Genomic DNA, 24,390 nt, shown 5'->3' with positions numbered 1-24,390 from the left:
CATTACACAGGAGCACCATGTGCTGGGGACAATAAAGGGCCACTTTAAAACGTTTTGTCACACAACATAATACCACAATGTCAAAAGTTTTGTGGGAGCGTCCAACTGGCATGATGACTGCAGGAATGCCCACCAGAGTGGTTGCCAGAGAATTGAATGTTCATTTCTCTACCATATGCTGCCTCCAACATCATTTTAGAGTATGGCGTGTATGGCGTCATGTGAGCGAGCGGCTTGCTGATGTCAACATTGTGAGGGCAGGCATAAGCTACGGACAACAAACACATTTGCATTTTATTGATGTTAATATGAATGCAGAGACAACGTGACGAGATCCTAAGACCCATTGTTGTGCCATTCATCCGCCGCCATCGCCTCATGTTTAAGCATGATAACGCACGGCCCCAAGATCGGTACACCATTCCTGGAAGCTGAAAATGTCCCAGTTCTTCCATGGCCTGCATACTCAGACATGTTGACCACTGAGCATGTTTGGGATGCTTTGTATCGACGTGTACAACAGCGTGTTCCAGTTCCTGTCCATATCCAGCAACTTTGCACAGCCATTGAAGGGGAGTGGGACAACATTCCACAGGCCACAATCAATAGTCTGATAAACTATATGCGAAGGAGATGTGTCGCGTTGCATGAGGAGGTCACACCCAGTACTGACTGGTGGTCACACCCAGTACTGACTGGTTTTCTGATCCACACCCCTACTTTTTTTTAAAGGTATCTGTGACCAACAGATGCATATCTGTATTATCAGTCATGTGAAATCCATAGATTAGGGCCTAATTAATTTATTTAAATTAACTGATTTCATTATATGAACTCAGTAAAATATTTGAAATATTTGCATGTTCCGTTTATATTTTTGCTCAGTATATAATAGATTAGACTGAAAGTAGGCCATTTGAGTGTCATATTCACTGACGTGTGTGGGGGGAGTGAGACAGATGGAGAGAGAGAGAACAAGAGAGGAAAAGGGGAGAGATCGTGACAAACACATAGACGCCAATTTACCCAGCAGCACTCATCTACTACATGTTGTCCCCAGGTGGGACCAGCTGTGCACACACTGACATGCAAACACACACACCAGCGCTACACTCAGACAGAAACACTTTAGAAATATACTGGTAGGGGCACATGTCAGCACACACACAAACAAGTCACCTTTCCTAGAACAGTGAGTGTGCTCACTGATCTGACCTCACTGGACACTGTGACTCAAACACAGCCACTAGCACTCCTCACCACTCACTCTCCATTTCTCTATTCCTCTTTGCATCCCTTCAGCCCTGTCGGCCTACCCCTGCCTTCCCCTCATCCCTTTGTAGCCTCTTATCCATCTCTTCAGCCCTCAACCTCAGTCCGACATTTTCCCCCCTCCCTCTACTCCCGCCCTCTCCACGTTGCAGAGGTGACACAGATAGCTGTGATTTGTGACACAGAAATGACAGTCATTAGTGAAAAGATGGACGTCATATTGACGTTTGATGAGTTGGCTACAGATTGTGTTGTGAGAGATACAATGGCGCAGAGAACAGCTCTCACTAACAACTTCGCAAATGCTTCTTTGAGTTCTCGCAGCCTGTGATAATGTTCATTAAATGGCACAGATGTAAAAAAACAAAAAACTGATCGGGGCATTATAGGTCTGCGCGGGACTGATTTATTTATCCCGCAGCTTTCATACCGCACCCGCCGACTCCCACTGCAGCAAGAATTGGTCGCGAACCCAAACGCAGTACCTCAATTTTATTTTAGGCGCATAGGCAGTATCTAAATGGGCAAAATAGCCTAAGAAACACATGAATTAAAACTGAATCTCACGTGAACCATTATATTAGACTATCGGTATTACCAAGATATATCAGCCAATAGGCTAGACGTAGTTTTAATATAGCAGAGTTGGAGAGACTTGCATATTCTCTTGAGCTACGTTTTATAGCCTAACTTTTAAGAGTGGGACGATGTTCAGACGGAGACAATATGGGTGATCAATATTTATGTCTAGGCAATGTAGTAAACTATAGCCTAATCATATTTATTTAGTACATTTCCTTGGAAAGATAATTGCCCTGTGCTTCTCCACCCATGCATAGGCTATATAGCCTACTCTATTTAAGGAATATAATAATAATAATAATAAAATAATAAATGGCATTTAGGAGACGCTTTTAGCCAAAGCGACTTATAGGATATACATGGTCACTCCAATGTCTGCTGTGGCCATACAGCATTTACTGCGAGGCGGCCTCCGCAGAAGTCAGAGCAAACATACTTTTTTCGCTTCGCAGATCTGTTGTGAAGGAAGTTGTAAAGGAAGTGAGTTTGTGTTTATACAAGACTTCACGCCCCCACCTACCGTCAACCAGTCATGTCAATGCGGAGCTATACGGAGCACTCCACATTGTTATATGTAAAAAAAATAATAATTAAATACCCTTTTTTCTCCCCAATTTCGTGGTATCCAATTGGTAGTTACAGTCTTGTCCCATCGCTGCAACTCCCGTACGGACTCGGGAGAGGCGATTGTCGAGAGCCGTGCGTCCTCCGAAACACAACCCAGCCAAGCCGCACTGCTTCCTGACACAATGCCCGCTTAACCCGGAAGCCAGCCGCACCAATGTGTCGGAGGAAACACCTGGCGACAGTGTCAGCGTGCATTGCGCCCGGCCCGCCACAAGAGTCCCTAGCGCGCGATGGGACAAGAATATCCCTGCCAGCCGGGACAACGCTGGGACAATTATGCGCTGCCTCATACGTCTCCCGGTCGCGGCCGGCTGCGACAGAGCCTGGACTCGAACCAGGATATCTAGTGGCAGAGCTAGAGCCCTCCACATTGTTACATGCAGAAAAACATGTTGATTGCTGGCGCTGAAGATGTCTATATCGGTCTGCTAATACAGGATTAGTAAAGGCACAGGGCATGACTTTTGTGAAAAAATAATGTTCTTAATTTTACAACTACCTTTGTCAAAGCGTAGATGATAAGTGTTGATGTCTATATCAGTCGGCTAATACAAGTAAAAAGGCCCAGTGCACAACTTCTATTTTTATTATTTTATGTTTTGAAAGAAAAATGTATCTTATTTTTCAGGGGTGCTGCAGCACCTCTAATTCCCGCAGCTATGCTCAGATGACAGAGCTTTTTGGCCTACAGGCAACTTAACTAGAAGCAGCGAATTCTGATTGTGTGAATAATGCAACAAATGTGCTTTTATTACAATAGGTAGGCTAACATATATGAAGCAGACAGACAACTTCTTACAAACAATCTGCGGGACAACAAAAATATTTATCCCTAAGTTGTCTGTCTGACCGCCTGGTCCCAACTACAGCATGAAAAATGCAGAGAACGCCTCAATGATCTGTCGGAATCCGCAGCCCTCTATGGTGCACAATTGCTATGTTTAGGTTAATCCTCTGTGTATGCAAGTGCTGTGTATGCTTCTCTGTGTGATCAGTCCTAACTGCAGGACTAAAGACAGGAGAGTCAGGTCCATAATTATTGATACCCTTGATAAAGATGAGCAAAAAAGACTATAAAATAAATACTGAGCTATATTGTATGCTCAAAATGTAAATTATATTTTACCATAGGTATGAGGTACTTTTCTGCATATTCTTTTTTTCAACGCCAAACCCACCACTGGTGTGCACGGCCTTATAGCTATATTTTCATGTTATCTGACCGTAGAACCGGTTCCAATCCAAGTGCCAATGGCGGTTATCAAACTCCAGGCGGTGCTATGGTCAGATGACATGAAAATAGAGCTCTTTGGCCCACATTTATGGTTCTTCGGTTGAAGGGTTCAGTTGGACACAGCTTAAATTACATCAACCCATTTTTCACAGTAGTCCTATGTGGCTGAACGCCTGGTTTCTCCTTGAGCTGGGAGGAGTGTGTGAGAGCCAGGCAGACAGAGGTCTACCATACCACTGGTCTGTGAGTGTATGTGCAGCTCTTTTCAGGGCTGTAGTCGCTGAAACAGTAAAATACTGCTTAAATTCTCTTGTTTCCGACAGGAATCACCCAAGGCCATGAGACTAGCGGAGAACCTTGTGTGTGTGTGTGTGTGTCCAGTGTGTGTGTGCAGTGATTTCCTGTCAGGGCTGCTGTATCTTGGCCATGAGACTGAGACATGCAAACACAATTACAAACAGATTACCATGACGTGATATGGCATCTAGCAACACATTCATGTGTGGTAATAACCATAGCAACAATGATGAAACCTGGCTGTGGTATTTCTAAAGGATATCATATTTCTAGAGTGAGAGAGAGAGAGTGGGCAAGGGGAGGGAGAGAGAGAGTGGGCAAGGGGAGAGAGAGAGTGGGCAAGGGGAGGGAGAGACAGAGAGGAGAGAACAGAAGGGCATCTCAGGTCACACTGACTCACTGAGTCAAATTTGAACCTCTAACCACAGTGAGGAGAGAAAGAACTGAAAAAGAAAGAGGGAATGAAAAGGAGAAAAAAAGAAAAGGATAGAGTGTTTCCTGTAGAGGGAGAGGTGGCAGAGAGAGAGAAAAAAAATAAAATGGAGTGCTTGTTTGTCCATTCAGTCAATGCTCCTCACCATGTAGCCCTAAACATATCCCTAATGCTAACCACACTGTGTAGAATGTAAAGCTATGGAGATCTTCTCCCACAGTCTGGTTTACTGTTGACACCAAACATTCATGACATACTCAGGCTGCCAACCCAAACGGCTCCCTATATCATAGTGCACTACTTTTGACCAGAGCCATCAGAATATGGTGCCATTTCGGAGGAACCCTCAGACACTTAGAACATTTCAAGTTCACTGGTCAGTCTGGGAAGAGGGGGTGCAGCTCTACAGTTGGCCAAATACACACACACACACACTTTCCTGCCCTGGTGCTAACCCACTCCTTTCCTGTTACCAACAGTACAACTTCTGGCTCATGTGCTTTCAGAAACTGTTGAGTCACATGCACACACACACACTCATTTTGCTACACCTGCAATAAACCTGCTAAAAATGTGTATGTGACCATTAAGATTTGATTTGACATACACACACACTAGAGAATGATAGAGGGATAAAGAGGAATGAAGGAGGAGCAGAAAGGATGGAGGAGTGACTTTTCACAGTCTCTTCACTGTCTATAATGCCTAAATGGTACTTAAAGAGAGAGGAGGGAGAGAGAGGACAGAGGAGAGAGTAGGGGGTGAGAGGCAGAGGGTATAAGGAGAGAGAGAAGGAGAGAACACTAGAGAAAGAGAGAGGTAAAAAAAATTACAAGCCGTAAAGGGGAAAGTGCAGGAGAGAAGATCAATAGCAGAGTATTATGTACCTGTAGCCACAACACTGGCCTACAGTTTCCCTTGTTGCCTGCATCAGCCCTAAACCCATCACTGTGTGTGTGTGTGTGTGTGTGTGTGTGTGTGTGTGTGTGTGTGTGTGTGTGTGTGTGTGTGTGTGTACCTGCAGCCCAGTGTAGTCTGTAGCAGGGTGGTGATTCCCACACAGAAGAAGATAGTTCCTATGAGCTGACTGGTAGCCCACTGGTCAAACCCTACACACATGGCTTCAGCTAGCAGGAATGGCACCGCGATGGTACCACTGAAACATGTCAGGTAGTGCTAGAGTGAGAGAAGAGAGGGTTACATTGTGAAAGTGTGTGTGTGTGCGTGCGACAGTGAAGCAAACCAACTTTCATAAGAGTATGTTTTATAAGAATCAGTGTGAAGGGGAGGGGCTTAGTTACATCAGGAGTGGGGAGACTGTGTTACATCATATGGGTTATAGAAGGGGAAATACGAGGACACTTGAATAAGCAGTGAGATGGCATTTTTTGACCTGGGCATGGCTGCATCTGAACAGTCTGAAGTGGCTTCCACTCCTTGTCTCCTCTTGTTCATCTGCACTAGTAACAAAGGAGAGGTTAAAGCAATAGGGAGGATCCCTATCAGGCATTACCTTTCACCTCTCCAAGTATTTCACATCAGTGCAGATAAAGGAGAGGAGACAAGGAGAGGAAGCCATGTTATTCAGTTGCAGCCTAGGTAATAGAATATCTCTGAGGACACAAGGCAGTTGTCATTATTTGCATATTACATAGCATTATTTGCATATTACACATATATTCAGACAGTCAACTGCATAAAAACCAGTGGCGACCTGTCATTCAGGGCAGGTGGGACAAGCAATAGGCTAACTAAATTCATGGTTATCTCAGTGTCTTTGTGGTCCAGTGGGTACAGCTGCTGACAATGGCACACATATGCCAGAGTAGGCATGGATTTCAATATTTTGAGGAACTAGTACTTTTCTAGTTACTCTCTGTGGGCTGTAGTTGTACTCTCTGTGGGCTGTAGTTGTACTTTCTGAAGAAAGTAACTTACTTTTTACTCCATTACATTTAACCAAATCACTTCGTTACATAGATTTATATTATTATATAATAATAACCAAATGTAGCGAATTAAATTAAATGTACATTAAATCAAACTATTGGTTCCCTTTTACGTCTGTATGAACATTTCACAACCCCTTGACCAAGGAAATGTATTCAAAATAGCTCGTCATCAAAACTCTTAAGTCCACTGTCTCTCAAAGTTGTCCATCAAACCCAGTTCTATCTCGACCACAGCTCTTCATATTTTTGTTCTTGGGTTCTTATCCAGATGCGAGGTAAATTGCACTTTAATTACCTTCTGCGTTTGTAATATTATATATTTCTGGAGTAAGATAAGTATTTCTAAGATATAATTCTGCTGCTGAAATTGAGTTGAGGACAAGTGCAAATCAAATGGCTAGGTAGCTAACTAGCTAGCTTTGGCTAACCCAGAATCTGACAGAAAAACTTTCATCTCCTGTTTTTAGCTCCTCATACGATCTCTGTTTGTTTCCCAACTAGTCACTTTGTCATTGGCAAAAAGAGTGAATCGAGTAATCAGATGTGTGTGGCAATAGCTAACTAGCTATCACATTAGGTTGCCACTAGATAAACTACCATGTAACTAGCTAACGTTAGCTAGATTAACAGTTCAGTCTACTGCAGCATCCTCCCATGCGTTGCTCTCTCTGTGTCTAAATGTCATAAATGACAAGGCCTATAAGCACATCCGTCATACAGAGAGTGTATCTTCTCAGTAAGCTTTTTGTGCCATACTGGAAATCACTTTTTTTTTGTGTCTTTTTATTTACAGCTTGTAGCGGCACAACCGAGGGTGAGGAGAATGGGCCAGCCGAGAAAAGAAAATACCCTTCAAAGTGGAAAGGAGGTTCAGAAGAGAAGGAGGGAGTGTAAATCCGGTTCTCTAGAAGAGATACAGCTAATCAAAAATTGATTTTTTTTTGTAGCAGGTTAGGAGAATTAACGTAGCAGGTTAGAGTAGATTAAGTTTAAGAAAAGGGTTAGGATTCGCTAAAATGCAAAAATATATACTTTTTTGACATCAATTTAATTCCATGGTGAAATGTGTCTGATTTGCACACTAGTAACATGATTGATAGTGACATTTCGGTATTGATTGTTTGACTGTTGTAACACTAACCTGTTCATTCTGAGTGAAAAATTAAACATCACACTTGCTGTAAATATTTTTAGTATGCATTTACCATCACATGTACTTGAAATTATATTGTGAAATAAATGTTCATTAATGGTATTGAAATTGTAAAATGATTCCAATGTCTCGAGTACCATATAACTTTATGAAATTGTGCACATTGAAAGACATTAAGTCAACATTGAAACTGTACAGCCTACGGACTTTGTCAGTTTTCATTGGAGAGTATCTGTGCTGGGGGACATCTGCAAGATGGTGCTGACAGGCTTTAATAATAAATAAATTGCACTAAGTTGTTATCCTTTTGTTTTGCTTTCACAGTTTACCAACAGGTGTAAAAAATGACCAAACAAAATGTGTAACTGGCAAGTAGTTTTCTGACCGGATACTATTTTTACTCTTACTTCAGTAGTTTCTTAAGGCTGAAATTAACAGTACTTTTACTTAAGTACTCTACCCACCTCTGCAAATTCTACATAGCCTAACTATAAAACATGGGCGAGCATCCACACTGGAGGAAAGTTTATCGTTCTACAGTAGGCCTACATCTGTCAATCAACTGATGGCCCAAATCAGCTCATCAATTTAGCCAGGGTAACAAACAGTAGATTATCTGTTTTCAAACCTTTCATTATGCGACTATCAATAAGCTAACGGGTAGCCTATAGGAATATAATAAAATAACAAGGGGCTTATTGCAACCATCGATGGCACTAAATTATTGCCAACTGAGGTCTCGTTAAACCATCAATATGTGCTAAATTCACCCACACAGCTGATCTCAATTGCAAGCATTATTGGTCACCTCTACCGCTTCCAAATAGATGATGTCAGTATTACCTTAGTCAGAGATCTGTAGATAATGACGAGATGCTCATGTCTTTGCCCAATGGGGGTCGTCCCAAAGGCGGTAAGACAGGCGACAAAGCTTGTCTGCATATTAAGCCCATAGAAACGCATTGTGCTTATTTTGCCGAGAGTGAGCCTTCTCACTTTGCCTCTTCCTCTCTGCCTTAGGCCTGCTTGCAGCCAAAGTCTTTCAAGATATGTTCGCCCTCTGGTTGGTATTGTCATCGAAACAATTTGGTCCGTTTTTAAGAGACTAAGGGCAATTGATCTATTTTACAAGCATTCTGTACAATAGAAATAAAGTATTTCCTCATTTAGACACTTGTATATCGTAGCGTAGTAGAGCCCAATAACTACAATGCGTTTTAAAGCTATATAAAATGACGGTTGTTGATGTGTATGGCTGCATCTCAGATACATTCTTGCACATTTAAGTGTTGCAGTAATACAACCTAAGCCTATAGCATATGCGAGCGAGAACATTATTTTAAGATAGCGAGCCCTGATCCCAATGACTCGACTGCCCCCGAATGGAGAGAAAGAGAACTGCTAATTTTTAGCCAATCACAAGACTCATTTTAATTTCCTGAACCATCAGGAAAATTCTCCGCCACAAAAGACTGATCAAGTTAAGATCAGACATCTGTAAGACGTTTTTCTACAGACCCAGACTCAAATGAACTTGTGGATACCATGTTTATGTCTCTGCGTGTAGTAGCAGTGCTAGAGGCTTCACTACAGACCCGGGTTCGATCCCAGGCTGTATCACAACCGGCAGTGATCGGGAGTCCCATAAGGAGGTGCACAATTGGCCCAGCGTAGGCCGGGTTAGGGGAGGGTTTGGCCGAGGTCGTCATTGTAAATAAGAATTTGTTCTTAACTGACTAGTTAGAGATAGCTTCACGAGCCAACGCTAATTAGCGCAATGACTGGAAGTCTACAGGTACGCTATGTAGACTTCCTGTCATTGCGCTAATACTAGTTCGCATTGGCTCGCAAAACTACCTTTAACTTCCTTCATACTGCACACCGAGACATACAAATGGTATCCACAAGTTCATCTGACATTCAAAAACGGCTTCATTGCCAGAATCTCACAATACCCCTTTAAAAAGGTAACCCAGAGGTACCAAGGGGGATGTGTTTGTGTGTGTGTGTGTGTGTGTGCGCTTGCATGCGTCTCACCTGTAAGCCCAGGAATATACACAGGTACCAGGGAGGAGTGTCTTCAATGGTGTAGATCATGTCCATTCTCCTGGCGTCCATACTGTCTGCACTGTCTAACGTCTCCGACATGGAACTCTACACACACACACACAAAACACACACAAACAAAATGGTGAGAACTATAGATGTACAACCTCAAACACCACAGGCTATATGGTCTCTGGAGTAAAGGGTTAAGACTAAGTGTTTGTCTAAGTGTAGTTTAGTGTTACAGGTAGTGTAAGTGTGTGTGCCTGAGGGAGGTAAAACCTGAACCCAACCACTCTAGGGACTGTCATTAAAGCATTAGTTACTGACATGAGTCACAGGTGGTAGGATGAATTATAGGCCCAAATGGCCTATTCCCTATTTAGTTCACTACTTTTGACCAGGGCCCATAGTCACAGGCTGATGAGGTCACAGCCACATGTCCAGACAGAGACAGAGGGGGAGGAGCGGGGAATTCAGAATGAAAGAGAGAAACCCTAAAAGATTCAGCAAGAGAGTTTCGTAATGAAGAAAGACTAGGGAGGGAGGGATTTCGAAAGGTAGAGGGAGAATAAGAGAGAGATTCAAACAGACACCGATGAGAAATGCTTCCTGCCTCTGTGACCTCTCTCTCAGTCTCATGTATTGTTCTCACGCGAGGGGAAAAGTGCAGAGTCACAGTGACAGGGAGAGGAGGGGATGATCAAAAGAGCAAGCTAGGGGAGAGAGGGGGAGGAAGGTAAGGATAAACAGAGGATGTAGGGCGATTAGTGAGATGAGAAGGGAGAGTTAGGAGTTTGAAGTGTGCGTGCGTCTTGTACTTTCTCTCCTCCCTGGTTCTCTTTAGTGTAGACGGCCATCAGCTCAGTGTCTTCAGTGTCCTGCTCTCCAGCGGCCTGTCCCACTCCGTTAACCACCACCTACAGGACAGCAGTCAGATAAATGGCAATACCTAATCCATCTACAGGACAGTACATACACAAACAATGTAATGTGTATCTGCAAGAGACAGAGTACATTTCAAGGAAAGCAAAGCAAGGACATTGATAATGCTTGGGTAAGGTTAACAAAACTATTGGACCTAACACACAAGGACAGCCTGGGTGTTGCTTTGGGGGCCTTTGCAGCTCAGCTTAGTAAAAAGGATCCAGGGGAAAAGAGGGCCATAAGTAAATTAGTTCCTTCATTAGTACATGCATTGGTCTATTTTTCACACTGACGGACACACATTTGCTCTAGGGATGCAGGGTGTGTGTTGTATCCTGTTTAATGTTGTGTTCTCTGTCTGTGACTTGGTTAGCAAATTATAGATGAAGGTCACGAACACACACACACACACACACACACACACACACACACACACACACACACACACACACACACACACACACACACACACACACACACACACTTGCTTTGAGTATGCGTCTTGCATCTCGTCTGTCAGGCATGAAAAATAACAAATGACTTTCGTTCTGACTCAAATGTCATCGGCATTAAACTGTGTGTGTGCGCGTGTGTGTGTGTGTGTGTGTGTGTGTGTGTGTGTGTGTGTGTATGAGAAAGAGAGAGAGAGAGAGAGAGAACCTTTCCTGGGGACACATTACATTGTATCCTACTGCCCATTTTTCACTAGCTTGTAAAGATCACTTCTGGCAGAGCAGACAACAGATGAGAGACCTTAGAATGAACTGAATATTAGGTTCTAGACAATGGATCCTAAATGAAAGATTATACATTACACGGTTTGTTTTTGTTTGGTTTTTCTGTCTGTCTATCATTTGTATTAATGGACATTAACTAATGTCCCAGGACATCACAAAACTAGTAACCTTGGGGAAGGCATGCAGGGAGAGAGCTATGGAGGGGAGGTGGGACTATTGCTGTACAGGTCATTGAGAATAGCCACTGTGTCCCTTTATCTACCTCTGTCCCATTCAGCCATTCAGTAACAGCAGAGAGGAGCATGTGAATTGGATACTTATAATAAACAGGATATACAGTGCATTCAGACAGTATTCACACCCCTTGACTTTTTCCACATTTTGATGTGTTACAGCCTGAATTTAAAATGGATTACATTAAGATGTTGTCACTTATATACACACAATACCCCATAATGTCAAAGTGGAATTATGTTTTTAGAAATGTTTAAATATTAATTAAAATAAAAAGCTGAAATGTCTTGAGTCAATAAGTATTCAACCCCTTTGTTATGGCAAGCCTAAATAAGTTCAGGAGTAAAAATGTTGCTTAACAAGTCACATAATAAATTGCATGGAGTCTGTTGCATAGTCTTAATGTTTAACATGGTTTTTGAATGACTACCTCATTTCTGTACCCCACACATATAATTATCTGTAAAGTCCCTCAGTCGAGCACTAAATTTCAAACCCAGATTCAACTCCAAATCCAACACAACATCACTGAGTACCACTCTTCATATTTTCAAGCATGGTGGTGGCTGCATCATGTTATAGGTATGCTTGTCATTGGCATGGACTAGGGAGTTCTTTTAGGATAAAAAGAAACGGATTAGACCTAAGCACAGGCAAAATCCTAGAGGAAAACCTGGTTCAGTCTGCTTTCCAATTGACACTTAGACGAATGCACCTTTCAGCAGGACAATAACCTAAAACACAAGACCAAATCTACACTGGAGTTGCTTACCAAGACGACATTGAATGTTCCAGAGTTGCCTAGTTACAGTTTTGACTTAAATCTATGGCAAGACTTGAAAATGGCAGTCTAGTATTGATCAACAACCAACTTGACAGAGCTTGAAGAATTTTAAAAAGAATAATGTGCAAATACAGTGCATTCGTAAAGTATTCAGACCCCTTGACTTTTTCCACAATTTGTTACGTTACAGCCTTATTTTAAAATTGATAAATAAAACTAAATCCTCAATCTACGCACAATACCCACATCGACAAAGCGAAAACAGTTTTTTTTCTATTTTTTTGCATATTTATATAAAAATAAAAATAAACAGAAATACCTTATTTTCATAAGCATTCAGACCCTTTGCTATGAGACTCAAAATTGAGCTGAGGTGCATCTTGTTTCCGTTGATCATGCTTGAGATGTTTCTACAACTTGATTGGAGTCCGCCTGTGGTAAATTCAATTTATTGGGCATGATTTGGAAAGGCACACACCTGTCTATATAAGGTCCCACAGTTGACAGTGCACGTCAGAGCAAAAACCAAGCCATGAGATCGAAGGAATTGTCCGTAGATCTCCAAGATAGGATTGTGTCGAGGCACAGATCTGGGGAAGGGTACGAAAAAATGTCTGCAGCATTGAAGGTCCCCAAGAACAGTGGCTTGCATCATTCTTAAATGGAAGAAGTTTGAAACCACCAAGACTCTTCCTAGAGCTGGCCACCCGACCAAACTGAGCAATTGGGGGAGAAGGGCACTGTCAGAGCTCCAGAGTTCCTCTGTGGAGATGGGAGAACCTTCCAGAAGGACAACCATCTCTGCAGCACTCCACCAATCAGAACTTTATGGTAGAATGGCCAGACAAAAGCCAGTCCTCAGTAAAAGGCACATGACAGCCCGCTTGGAGGCACCTAAAGGACTCCCAGACCATGAGAAACAAGATTCTCTGGTCTGATGAAACCAAGATTGAACTCTTTGGCCTGAATGCCAAGCGTCACGTCTGGAGGAAACCTGTTACCATCCCTATGGTGAAGCATGGTGGTGGCAGCATCATACTGTGGGGATGTTTTTCAGCGGCAGGGAGTGGGAGACTAGTCAGGATCGATTGAAAGATGAACAGAGCAAAGTACAGAGATAGTTGATGAAAACCTGCTCCAGTGTGCTCAGGACCTCAGACTGGAGTAAACGTTCACCTTCCAACAGGACAACGACCCTAAGGACACAGCCAAGACAACGCAGGAGTGGCTTCGACTTGCCCAACCAGTCCGGACTTGAATCCGATCAAACATATCTGGAGAGTCCTGAAAATATCTATGCACGACCCTCCCCATCCAACCTGACAGAGCTTGAGAGGATCTGCAGAAAAGAATGGGAGAAACACCCCAAATACAGGTATGCCTAGCTTGTAGCATCATTTCATACCCAAGAAGACTTGAGTCTGTAAACACTGCCAAAGGTGCTTCAACAAGGCAGAGTAAAGTTTTTTTATTTGCATACATTTCTAAAAACCTGTTTTTGCTTTGTCGTTATAGGGCATTGTGTGTAGATTGATTAGAAGAAAAAAAAAAGATTTCATCAATTTGAGAATAAGGCTGTAACGTAGCAAAATGTGGGAAAAGTCAAGGGGTCTGAATAACTTTAGAATGCACTGTATTGTACAATCCAGGTGTGCAAACCTCTTAGAGACTTACCCAGAAAGACTCACAGCTGTAATTGCTGCCAAAGGTGATTCCAACATGTATTGACTCAAGGGTGTGAATATTTAATAAATTAGCAAATGTACATTTCTAAAAACACGTTTTCTCTTTATGGGGTAGATGGGTGAGAATACATTTTTTTAAATCCATTTTGAATTCAGGCTCTAACACAACGAAATGTGAATAAGTCAAGGGTTATGAATACTTTAAGGCACTATCGTCTTAAATCTCTGATGGAATCAAACACAGGACAGGCTTTGTGTTGGGGCTTCTCAGCACAGTATCACATGCGTCCGTCCACCCGTTTGTGGCTCGGGAAACCCTTGTTATTGTTGATTTGTGGTGTGATGCACATGAGGGGACTGTGCTGCAGCCAAGAGGGAATGGCCAGAACAAAAAAAACTGTCACGACATGTGTGTTTTTGTGTGACCTTGAAGAGTGTTAAGTGATCCTAATGACAGGTCTGTGTGTATGGTGGCCTAACCCTGTCATTACAAATCAATCCTCTGTCAGTGTGTCAGCTTGATGACCCTTAACTGCCTAAATCCCCCCTGTGCAAGCAGACACGCACACAGATGCATGCATACAGACAGAAAACATACACACGCACTCGCGCACACAAGTATACTGTACCGGAATGGGGTAGAAGTCTGCTCTGTGTTTGTTCTCCTCCTCATACTTCGCTCCTTCTCCCTCCATCGACTTAGAGGTGATATTCTTCCCCATGCCCATTCCTCGCTCCTCCTCTTCCCTCACTCTCCCCGTCGCTCTCTCCGGTAGAAACACTGCAGATTGCACCTTCAGCTCCCTTACATGGTCCAGGACTGTGTCATCTACTGAGAGAGAGAGAGAAAGAAAGAGTGAGAGTGGGAAAGAGGGGCGAGAGCGAGAGAGATTGATCATTTACTATGACTTTCCTGATTGTTGCCATGAGGCCATCTAGACTAGAGTAGTACAGAGGTACTGTACTATGTAGAGTATTTTAGAAACTGGGCCCTTTGCCCACTGGATCAAAAGCTCCACGGGGGTCACTGAGGCTGTGGCTGGGGAGCAGGGTTGGGCCTAAAGCTGAGTTTACAGATTGAAAGCGGTCTGGTCCTGGTTCCAGAGCCCAAGACCTGACCTGAGGCAACAGTATCTGCAGTCACCTTCTCTTTAGCCTAGACTGGATCAAAGGTCAGAAGGGATCCAGGACTGTGGAAAGACCTGATAGATACTGGGATGGGCCTGGAAGACCCAGAATGAGTTCAAAATGGCACCCTATTCCCTCTATAGTGTACAACTTTTGATCAGAGCTCTATAGGTCCTGGTCAAAAGTACTGCACTAAAAAGCGAATAGGGTGCAATTTGGGACACAAACCCAGATGTATGTACTCATACAGTACATGCTGTCGATTACAAACAGAGAAGGGGGTAGGGGACGAGGGAGGAGAGCATGAGAAGGATAAAGACGGCATTGAGGAGGGGCAGATGGGGTCAAAAGTAAATCAGAGTAGACAGGGAAAATGAGGAGGAGAGCAAGGGATAGACAAATGAGGAGAGAAAGAAGGTAGAGGGAGATAAAGGGATAAAAGGTCGGAGATGGGAAGGAGGAGAAGGAAGCGTGAGGGGGAGGAGAGAGAAGGAGAGCAGGATAGAAGCAGGGAGGTACGTTTGTTAGTCAGGAGGTGGTGTTATTTCTGGCGTCATGTCAACTCCACTCACCCCTCATGTCATCTTTCACTGTCTCACCCTCACCCACTGTCTCACCCCTATGAGGCACAAGGCCTTCTTGTTAGACCAATACCTTCCCTCAACACCCTCACCCCATCCCTCTGCTTTAAAAATGACAGACTAAGCCTACTCTCCAGTCTCCAGAGAAAGCTTTTTAGTCCAGGAGTAGGCTTAATCTAGTTCTGGGAAACTAGCCCTGAGCTTTCTTCTGTCCTTAGCCTTTCCTCACCCTTATTCTACCTCCTCTGCACCAACCATCTTCTCCCATCCTCCATTCTTCTACCTCCCCCTTCCCTCTTGTGTCTGCCAGCAGTGTTGACTGCGCCCCTCTTCTCCCCCCCTTGCCTTCTCATCCAGCTTCAGGTTTTGGGTTGGTCAATGTGTGAAGTACCTAGTTGACATCACACCCCCCCCTTTCTAAGCCCCTCACCCCTTGCTTCCCCCAGTTAATGTTTAATGTTGGCAAGTAAAGTACCTAGTTGACACATCCCATCGCTCCTGTCGAGCTGGGCAGCGGGGTGCATCTGTGTGGGAGGGCTGAAAGAGGGGGGAAAAGCGATAGAGAGGGGGAGGGGGAGATAGAGGCTGAGAGAGACAGAGGAGAGAGGTGGGGGGTGGACAGGTGAGGGGTAAGGGAGGGGGTGAGATAGCAGTTAATATGACAGCCAACATTCATTAACCGTTCATCAGTCAGGTAATTAATGAGATTGATTAATTGATCCTCTCTCTCCACACACACACACACACACACACACACACGAGCTTGTTACAAAGCCATTGGCCTATCACACACACACCTTTTCGTGACATGTAAGTAATAATAAAACACATGAGTTGGTGCCCTAACAGGCTGCCCTACAGTGGCAGTCTGTCCCATAGTAGACTACATTGGTGTGTGTGTGTGTGGTCTGTCCCATAGGCTACAGTGGTGTGTGTGTGTGTGTGTGTGTGTGTGTGTGTGTGTGTGTGTGTGTGTGTGTGTGTGTATGGTCTGTCCCATAGTAGACTACAGTGGTGTGTGTGTGTGGTCTGTCCCATAGGCTACAGTGGTGTGTGTGTGTGTATGGTCTGTCCCATAGTAGACTACATTGGTGTGTGTGTGTGGTCTGTCCCATAGGCTACAGTGGTGTGTGTGTGTGTGTGTGTGTATGGTCTGTCCCATAGTAGACTAAAGTGGTGTGTGTGTGCGTGGTCTGTCCCATAGGCTACAGTGTTATGTGTGACAGGGACTACCACAGCTCTGTTTCTCCAGGCTCAATTCGTTCTGATGAGCCCAGTTTTAACATGAGGAGGCACTAGCATGCGAGCCTGAGCAGAGCGAGAGAGAGACAGAGACAGAGACGACTTTGTGTCTGTGCGGCTGACTGACTTGCACACCATTACTAAACCCGGGGCATGGAAACCACGGAAACCATGAAAGTCAACAACATCAAAGGGCTCATCACATGTGTCAGAGAGAGTCCACCATGAGACAGAGAGAAACCGAGAGTTACAGAGAGATCCATGGAGCTGATGTCTTAGTGTTGACAACAATCCATCACCCTCTCTTCAAACCCTGGATTATGAAGGGTACACATTAAAGGTCGACCGATTACGATTTTTCAACGCCGATACCGATTATTGGCGGACCAAAAAAGCCGATACCGATTAAAAATCGGCCGATTTTTTTATTATTATTTATTTATTTGTAATAATGACACTTACAACAATACTGAATGAACAGTTATTTTTACTTAATATAATACATCAATAAAATCTATTTAGCCTCAAATAAATAATGAAACATGTTCAATTTGGTTTAAGTAATGCAAAAACAGTGTTGGAGAAGAAAGTAAAAGTGCAATATGTGCCATGTAAAAAAGCTAACGTTTAAGTTCCTTGCTCAGAACATGAGAACATATGAAAGCTGGTGGTTCCTTTTAACATGAGTCTTCAATATTCCCAGGTAAGAAGTTTTAGGTTGAAGTTATTCTAGGAATTATAGGACTATTTCTCTCTATACGATTTGTATTTCATATACCTTTGACTATTGGATGTTCTTATAGGCACTTTAGTATTGCCAGTGTAACAGTATAGCTTCCGTCCCTCTCCTCGCTCCTACCTGGGCTCAAACCAGGAACACATCGACAACAGCCACCCTCGAAGCAGCGTAACCCATGTAGAGCAAGGGAAACAACTACTCCAAGTCTCAGAGCGAGTGACGTTTGAAACACTATTAGCGCGCACCCGGCTAACTAGCTAGCCATTTCACATCGGTTACACCAGCCTCATCTTGGGAGTTGACAGGCTTGAAGTCATAAACAGCGCAATGCTTGAAGCACAGCGAAGAGCTGCTGGCAAAACGAAAGTGCCGTTTTGAATGAATGCTTACAAGCGTGCTGGTGCCTACCACCGCTCAGTCAGACTGCTCTATCAAATCAAAGACTTGATTATAACATAATAACACTCAGAAATACGAGCCGTAGGTCATTAATATGGTCGAATCCGGAAACTATCACGTTTATTCTTTCAGTGAAATACGGAACCGTTCCGTATTTTATCTAATGGGTGGCATCCCTAAATCTAAATATTCCTGTTACATTGAACAACGTTCAATGTTATGTCATAATTACATAAAATTCTGGCAAATTAGTTCGCAATGAGCCAGGCAGCCCAAACTGTTGCATATACCCTGACTCTGCGTGCAATGAACGGAAGAGAAGTGACACAATGTCACCTGGTTAATATTGCCTGCTAACCTGGATTTCTTTTAGCTAAATATGCAGGTTTAAAAATATATACTTCTGTGTATTGATTTTAAGAAAGGCATCGTACAACAATTGTGCTTTTTTCGCAAATGCGCTTTTGTTAAATCATCCCGTTTGGCGAAGCTGGCTGTCTTTGTTAGGAAGATATAGTATTCACAGTTCGCAATGAGCCAGGCGGCCCAAACTGCTGCATATAGCCTGACTCTGTTGCAGAGGTGACACATTTTCCCTAGTTAAAATAAATTCATGTTAGCAGGCAATATTAACTAAATATGCAGGTTTAAAAATATATACTTGTGTATTGATTTTAAGAAAGACATTGATGTTTATGGTTAGGTACAAGTTGGAGCAACGAGAGTCCTTTTTCGCGAAAGCGCACCGATTATATGCAACGCAGGACAGGCTAGATAAACCAGTAATATCATCAACCATGTGTAGTTAACTAGTGATTATGATTGATTGATTGATTGTTTTTTATAAGATAAGTTTAATGCTAGCTAGCAACTTACCTTAGCTTGTTACTGCATTCGCGTAACAGGCAGGCTCCTCGTGGAGTGCAATGTAAAGCAGGTGGTTAGAGCGTTGGACTAGTTAACCGTAAGGTTGCAAGATTGAATCCCCAAGCTGACAAGGTAAAAATCTGTCGTTCTGCCCCTGAACAAGGCAGTTAACCCACCGCTCCTAGGCCGTCATTGAAAATAAGAATGTGTTCTTAACTGACTTGCCTGGTTAAAAAATATTTATAAAAAAGAAAAATAAATATTTTATTAACTAAAATAAAAAATATATATTGGCAAATCGGTGGCCACAAATACCGATTGTTATGAAAACTTGAATCGGCCCTAATTAAATCGGCCCTAATTAATCGGCCATTCCGATTAATTGGTCGACCTCTAGTACACATTTCAGTGTGGGTGTGTGCGTTTTCAGTCAGTTATGACTCCTTGCAGTTCAAATCTGTTCAAATCTTGCAGTTGAAATCAAAATCAAATTTTATTTGTCACATCCCCTGAACACAACAGGTGTTACCGTGAAATGCTTACTTACAAGCCCTTAACCAACAATGCAGTTCAAGAAATAGAAGTGAAATTTACAAGAATACGAAATCAGAACTTTACAGAAGCACCTAGACTAACCTCATGTTCAATCTGTTTATTGTCCACCCAGAAGGAGATAGTCCTATAACAACAATTATAAACTGGGTGGTTCGAGCCCTGAATGCTGATTGGCTGACAGCCGTGGTATATCAGACCATATACCACAGGTATGACAAAATATGTATTTTTACTGCTCTAATTACGTTGGCACCTCGGGGGGTTTGTGGTATATGGCCAGTATACCACGACTAAGGGCTGTATCCAGGCACAATGATTTGTTGTGCATAAGAACAGCCCTTAGCCGTGGTATATTGGCCATATACCACACCCCCCTAGTGCCTTATTGCTTAAACAGACAACTTCTTTATCTGAAGCACATACACTGTGGACTAGAATGTGTGGGGAGACAGGGTAGGTAAAAAGAGAAACAGAGAGCATGAGAGAGACAGAAATAGAAAAAGACAGACAGAGAGAAAGGGGGAACAGAGAAAGAGGAGAAAGACACCTGCAACACTAACTTTAACCCTACCCAGTATACCCATGGTTGACAGTGCTGGCTACATCACCATGGTAACCTGAGCTCTGTTCCACTGTGATGTAAGATTCCACTTGAAGAGGAACACAATCCCTGCCCACAAGATGTGTGTGTGTGTGTGTGTGTGTGTGTGTGTGTGTGTGTGTGTGTGTGTGTGTGTGTGTATCCCAGTCTTACCAGATACTTGTCCACAGCTAAGCATGGCCAGGTCTTTGCAAGAACAATAAATTGTTATGCTTAGTCTAGCCAACAATCTACAACAAATGTCAGAGAGCTAAGCAACCTAGGCCTAGGGGCCTATTCATGATAGGCTTCCGCTGGTACTTTTCTATTCAGAAACCAAATAGATAACCTATGATCTTATCTGTATTTGATCTGCCCTTGAATAATTTCGTACTAGGGATGTGAAAGGGACATAACAGCAAAACGAAGTGCATTTTCACACACAGTTCTGAGCCAGGGGTTTCCAACATTTTCTAGCACAAGAGCTACTTAAAAAGAATGAAAGGTTGTGAGCTACTCATTTTTTAAAGCGTTCAAATAGGAACATTCTTCTCTTCTGTCAATATACCTGTGAAAATAATGGTTAGCAACCCGTATTTGGAATACTGGCCCCTCAAAATGATATTTGGTATTTTCCCCAAATTCGGTTTTCTCAGTTTTATTTTTCCTGGTTAGGGATTTTTTTTCTCTAATTTTTACTCTCAATGTTACAATTATTCATAGAGACACAACAAAAATGCATGTTCTGAGTCCATGTCAATTCTTAAATCACACCAGAAGACCATTTTTCAGGTCTGGGGATAAAAAACGAACAGTTTGGGATTTCTGTGTAGTTCCCCTTTAAATTGCGCAACTGGAAAGTGAGGAATGTGTTGGTCTAGCGATGTTTCTGCTGTTTGGCCTACTGCTGCAGCACATGTCATGGCACAGTTTGTTAAACGATGGCCACCAAATTGATACAAATAATCATAATATAGTTATGTCAGGTATGCCTACTTTTCTGTTAATATTTAATTGACAATGTTTTAGGAGAAAATCTTTCTCTACACACAAGACTTATCATTAGCATCGCTAACTAGCTACATACAGAGTGATAAACGCACGCACCAAACAGACAGACAGGGGCAATATTGCTGGAAATTAATTGTCAGTTATTGTGTTACGTTAATCCAATAGTGGCTAAAAACAGTTGGGATAATGTCAAATGTGGCTTTGATTGGATAGTAGCCAGAAGCTGTATATTTATGACAGTTTGCGATGAAAAAAATGCATGTACTTTCAGAATTGCTTGGCGAGCTATCTACCAGTTGGAGACCCCTGTTTTGAGCCATTGTTTGAATCAGAGTTCGATTTTGTTACATTGTTTTTTTTTTGGTTTTTTTTGGTCCGGTTGGTTTTACATTGCAAAATGTCAAACAAACAAAAATGCCCAAACAAAACCGTGTTCATGCAAGTAATTATTTATTTTTTTAGAAAAATGCCCACATTATAATCCATCTATCTATTTTGTGTATCACTAACTTCATATTACTTTCGCTTGGGTCTTCCAACAACATGCGGGAGGAACTGCGCTCTTACTGCGACATGACTACGCTATAATCACGGGTATAGCCCCAGCCCAGTCTCCCTTAATCTGCATCAGATTTGATCATAAATGCGCTGCTTGCTACTCACAGAATGCTTCATAGATATGAAATGATGGTACAGGTCAGAGGCCACAGAACTATGCTGGGGTGTGTGTGTTGTTGGTGTGTGGCGGGGGAGGGTGGGGTTGCTGTTGAGATGACAGCTTTGGACCAACTCTTCTTTGTTGAAAATTCGAACAAAAGTAGCTGTAGAGAAGAGTGACAGAGTGGCATTGTGAAGTTTCCCTCCTTAGAGGGGATAAGAGCTACTGGCTGTAAATCTCTCTGGTCCTGAGGATGAAAGAATGCCAACACCCCAGGAAGGCCTATTAAACCATGTTAATGCTCCACCGCTATACAACCCATCACAAAGAGCTTAAATACTAATCAAACATGGTTATGTTTAAACCATCTATACAGTACACCTACAACACAAAAAGGCTTAAATATTAAAGGAAGGGTGTGTGTGTGTGTGTGTGTGTGTGTGTGTATATATATATATTGCAACTATGCAGCTTATCTGTTTCCTCTCCATCTCTCTTCCATCACTCCTGCATCTCTATCTCCTCTCACTTGGACAACAATAAAGGTCAAGAGAGCATTGGCCTGGAAAGGTCAGAGGCCACGGAACTATCCTGGGGTGTGTGTGTTGGTGTGTGGCTGGGGAGAGGGGATCGCTGTTGAGATGACAGCTTTGGACCAGGGTTTGTGTGATGGTGGATTGTCATGGGATGTGGTGGTGCAGATTGGATGGGGGCCGTCCTCTCCCCCAGCAATAAGAGACAGACAGACGCACGCACACAAACACACACTTCAAGTCCTCTTCCTACAGTTCTCTGTGCAAAAAGAATCAGAAGACAAAGCCACTTGCTCCAGAAAAGCATGGGCACTCTTCTCTTTAATAATAATAATAAGTAACAGTCACTAGTTTTAGCTGTTTGAATTAGAGGTTGGCCAATTAATTAGGGCCGACTTCAAGGTTTCATAACAATCGGTAATCGGCCTTTTTGGACGCCGATTACATTGCAATCCACGAGGAGACTGCGTGGCAGACTGACCACCTGTTACGCGAGTGCAGCATAAAAAGGACCTTGCGGCTGCAAGGAGCCAAGGTAAGTTGCTAGCTAGCATTAATCTTGTAAAAAAAAAATATAAAAAAATATCAATCTTCACATAATCACTAGTTAACTACACATGGTTGATGATATTACTAGGTTAACTAGCTTGTTCTGCGTTGCATATAATCAGTGCGGGGCCTGTTAAATTTATCATCGAATCACAGCCTACTTTAACTTCGCCAAACGGGTGATGATTTAACAAAAGCGCATTCGCGAAAAAAAACACAATCGTTGCACAAATGTACCTAACCATAAACATCAATGCCTTTCTTAAAATCAATACACAAGTATATTTTTTAAAACCTGCATATGTAGTTAAAATAAATTAATGTTAGCAGGCAATATTAACTAGGGAAATTGTGTCACTGTCACGACTTCCGCCGAAGTCGGCTCCTCTCTTTGTTCGGGCGGCGTTCGGTGATCGACGTCACCGGCTTTCTAGCCATCGCTACTCCATTTCTCATATGTCCATTTGTTTTGTCTTGTTCCATACACACCTGGTTTTCATTCCCCAATCAATCTACATGTATTTAGTCCTCTGTTCCCCTCCATGTCTTTGTGTGTAATTGTTATGTGGATATTGTCAGGCGCTATACTTTAGTTATATTCTGTGTTTTTGGCACGTGTATGTTTTTATGTGCTGTCGTTTTTGGACCGGAATTAAAGTGGGCCTGTTTACTTCACTCTGATCTCCTGCACCTGACTTCGCCTGCGTACACACCCCTAACAGTCACTTCTCTTGCGTTCAGTGCAAGCAGAGTCAGGGTATATGCAGCAGTTTGGGCAGCCTGGCTCGTTGCGAACTGTGTGAAGACAATTTCTTCCTAACAAAGACCGTAATTCATTTGCCAGAATTTTACATAATTATGACATAACATTGAAGGTTGTGCAATGTAACAGCAATATTTAGACTTAGGGTTGCCACCCGTTCGATAAAATACGGAACGGTTCCGTATTTCACTGAAAGAATAAACGTTTTGTTTTCGAAATGATAGTTTCTGGATTTGACCATATTAATGAGCAAAAGCTCGTATTTCTGTGTGTTTATTATAATTAAGTATATGATTTGATATTTGATAGAGCCGTCCGACTGAGCGGTGGTAGGCAGCAGCAGGCTCGTAAGCATTCATTCAAACAGCGCTTTACTGCGTTTGCCAGCAGCTCTTAGCAATGCTTGAAGCACAGCGCTTTTTATGACTTCAAGCCTATCAACTCCTGAGATTAGGCTGGCAATACTAAAGTGCCTATAAGAACATCCAATAGTCAAAGGTATATGAAATACAAATGGTATAGAGAGAAATAGTCCTATAATTCCTATAATAACTACAACCTAAAACTTCTTAACTGGGAATATTGAAGACTCATGTTAAAAGGAACCACCAGGTTTCATATGTTCCCATGTTCTGAGCAAGGAACTTAAACGTTAGCTTTTTTACATGGCACATGTCGCACTTTTACTTTCTTCTCCAACACTGTGTTTTTGCATTATTTAAACCAAATTGAACACGTTTCATTATTTGAGACTAAATTGATTTTCTTTATGTATTATATTAAGTTAAAATAAAGTGTTCATTGTTCATTCAGTATTGTTGT

The 24,390-nt window shown here is 42.6% G+C and overlaps 1 protein-coding gene across 3 annotated transcripts in view; it reads right to left on the bottom strand.

Annotated features, from left to right (window-relative positions):
- LOC106585070 (solute carrier family 23 member 2) overlaps window positions 1-24,390 on the bottom strand; it is a 68,502-nt gene that overhangs the window by 10,660 nt on the left and 33,452 nt on the right. Inside the window, exons 2-6 of one of the 3 annotated variants that reach the window (XM_045706862.1) lie at window positions 16,148-16,257; window positions 14,593-14,795; window positions 10,418-10,516; window positions 9,588-9,704; window positions 5,464-5,621 (exon numbers count right to left, since the gene is read on the bottom strand). In XM_045706862.1, coding sequence (XP_045562818.1) covers window positions 5,464-5,621; window positions 9,588-9,704; window positions 10,418-10,516; window positions 14,593-14,795; window positions 16,148-16,196 — 626 coding nt within the window. In that variant the 5' untranslated portion in view covers window positions 16,197-16,257. The remainder of the gene's footprint in view (window positions 1-5,463; window positions 5,622-9,587; window positions 9,705-10,417; window positions 10,517-14,592; window positions 14,796-16,147; window positions 16,258-24,390) is intronic. The other 2 variants (XM_014170842.2, XM_014170841.2) reach the window with 2 other exon arrangements.

The sequence above is a fragment of the Salmo salar genome, chromosome ssa24, assembly GCF_905237065.1.
Source record: "Salmo salar chromosome ssa24, Ssal_v3.1, whole genome shotgun sequence".
Classification (NCBI taxonomy): domain Eukaryota; kingdom Metazoa; phylum Chordata; class Actinopteri; order Salmoniformes; family Salmonidae; genus Salmo; species Salmo salar.
The sequence above is the reverse complement of the archived record's forward strand: the minus strand, read 5'-3'. Positions and strand labels throughout refer to the sequence as shown.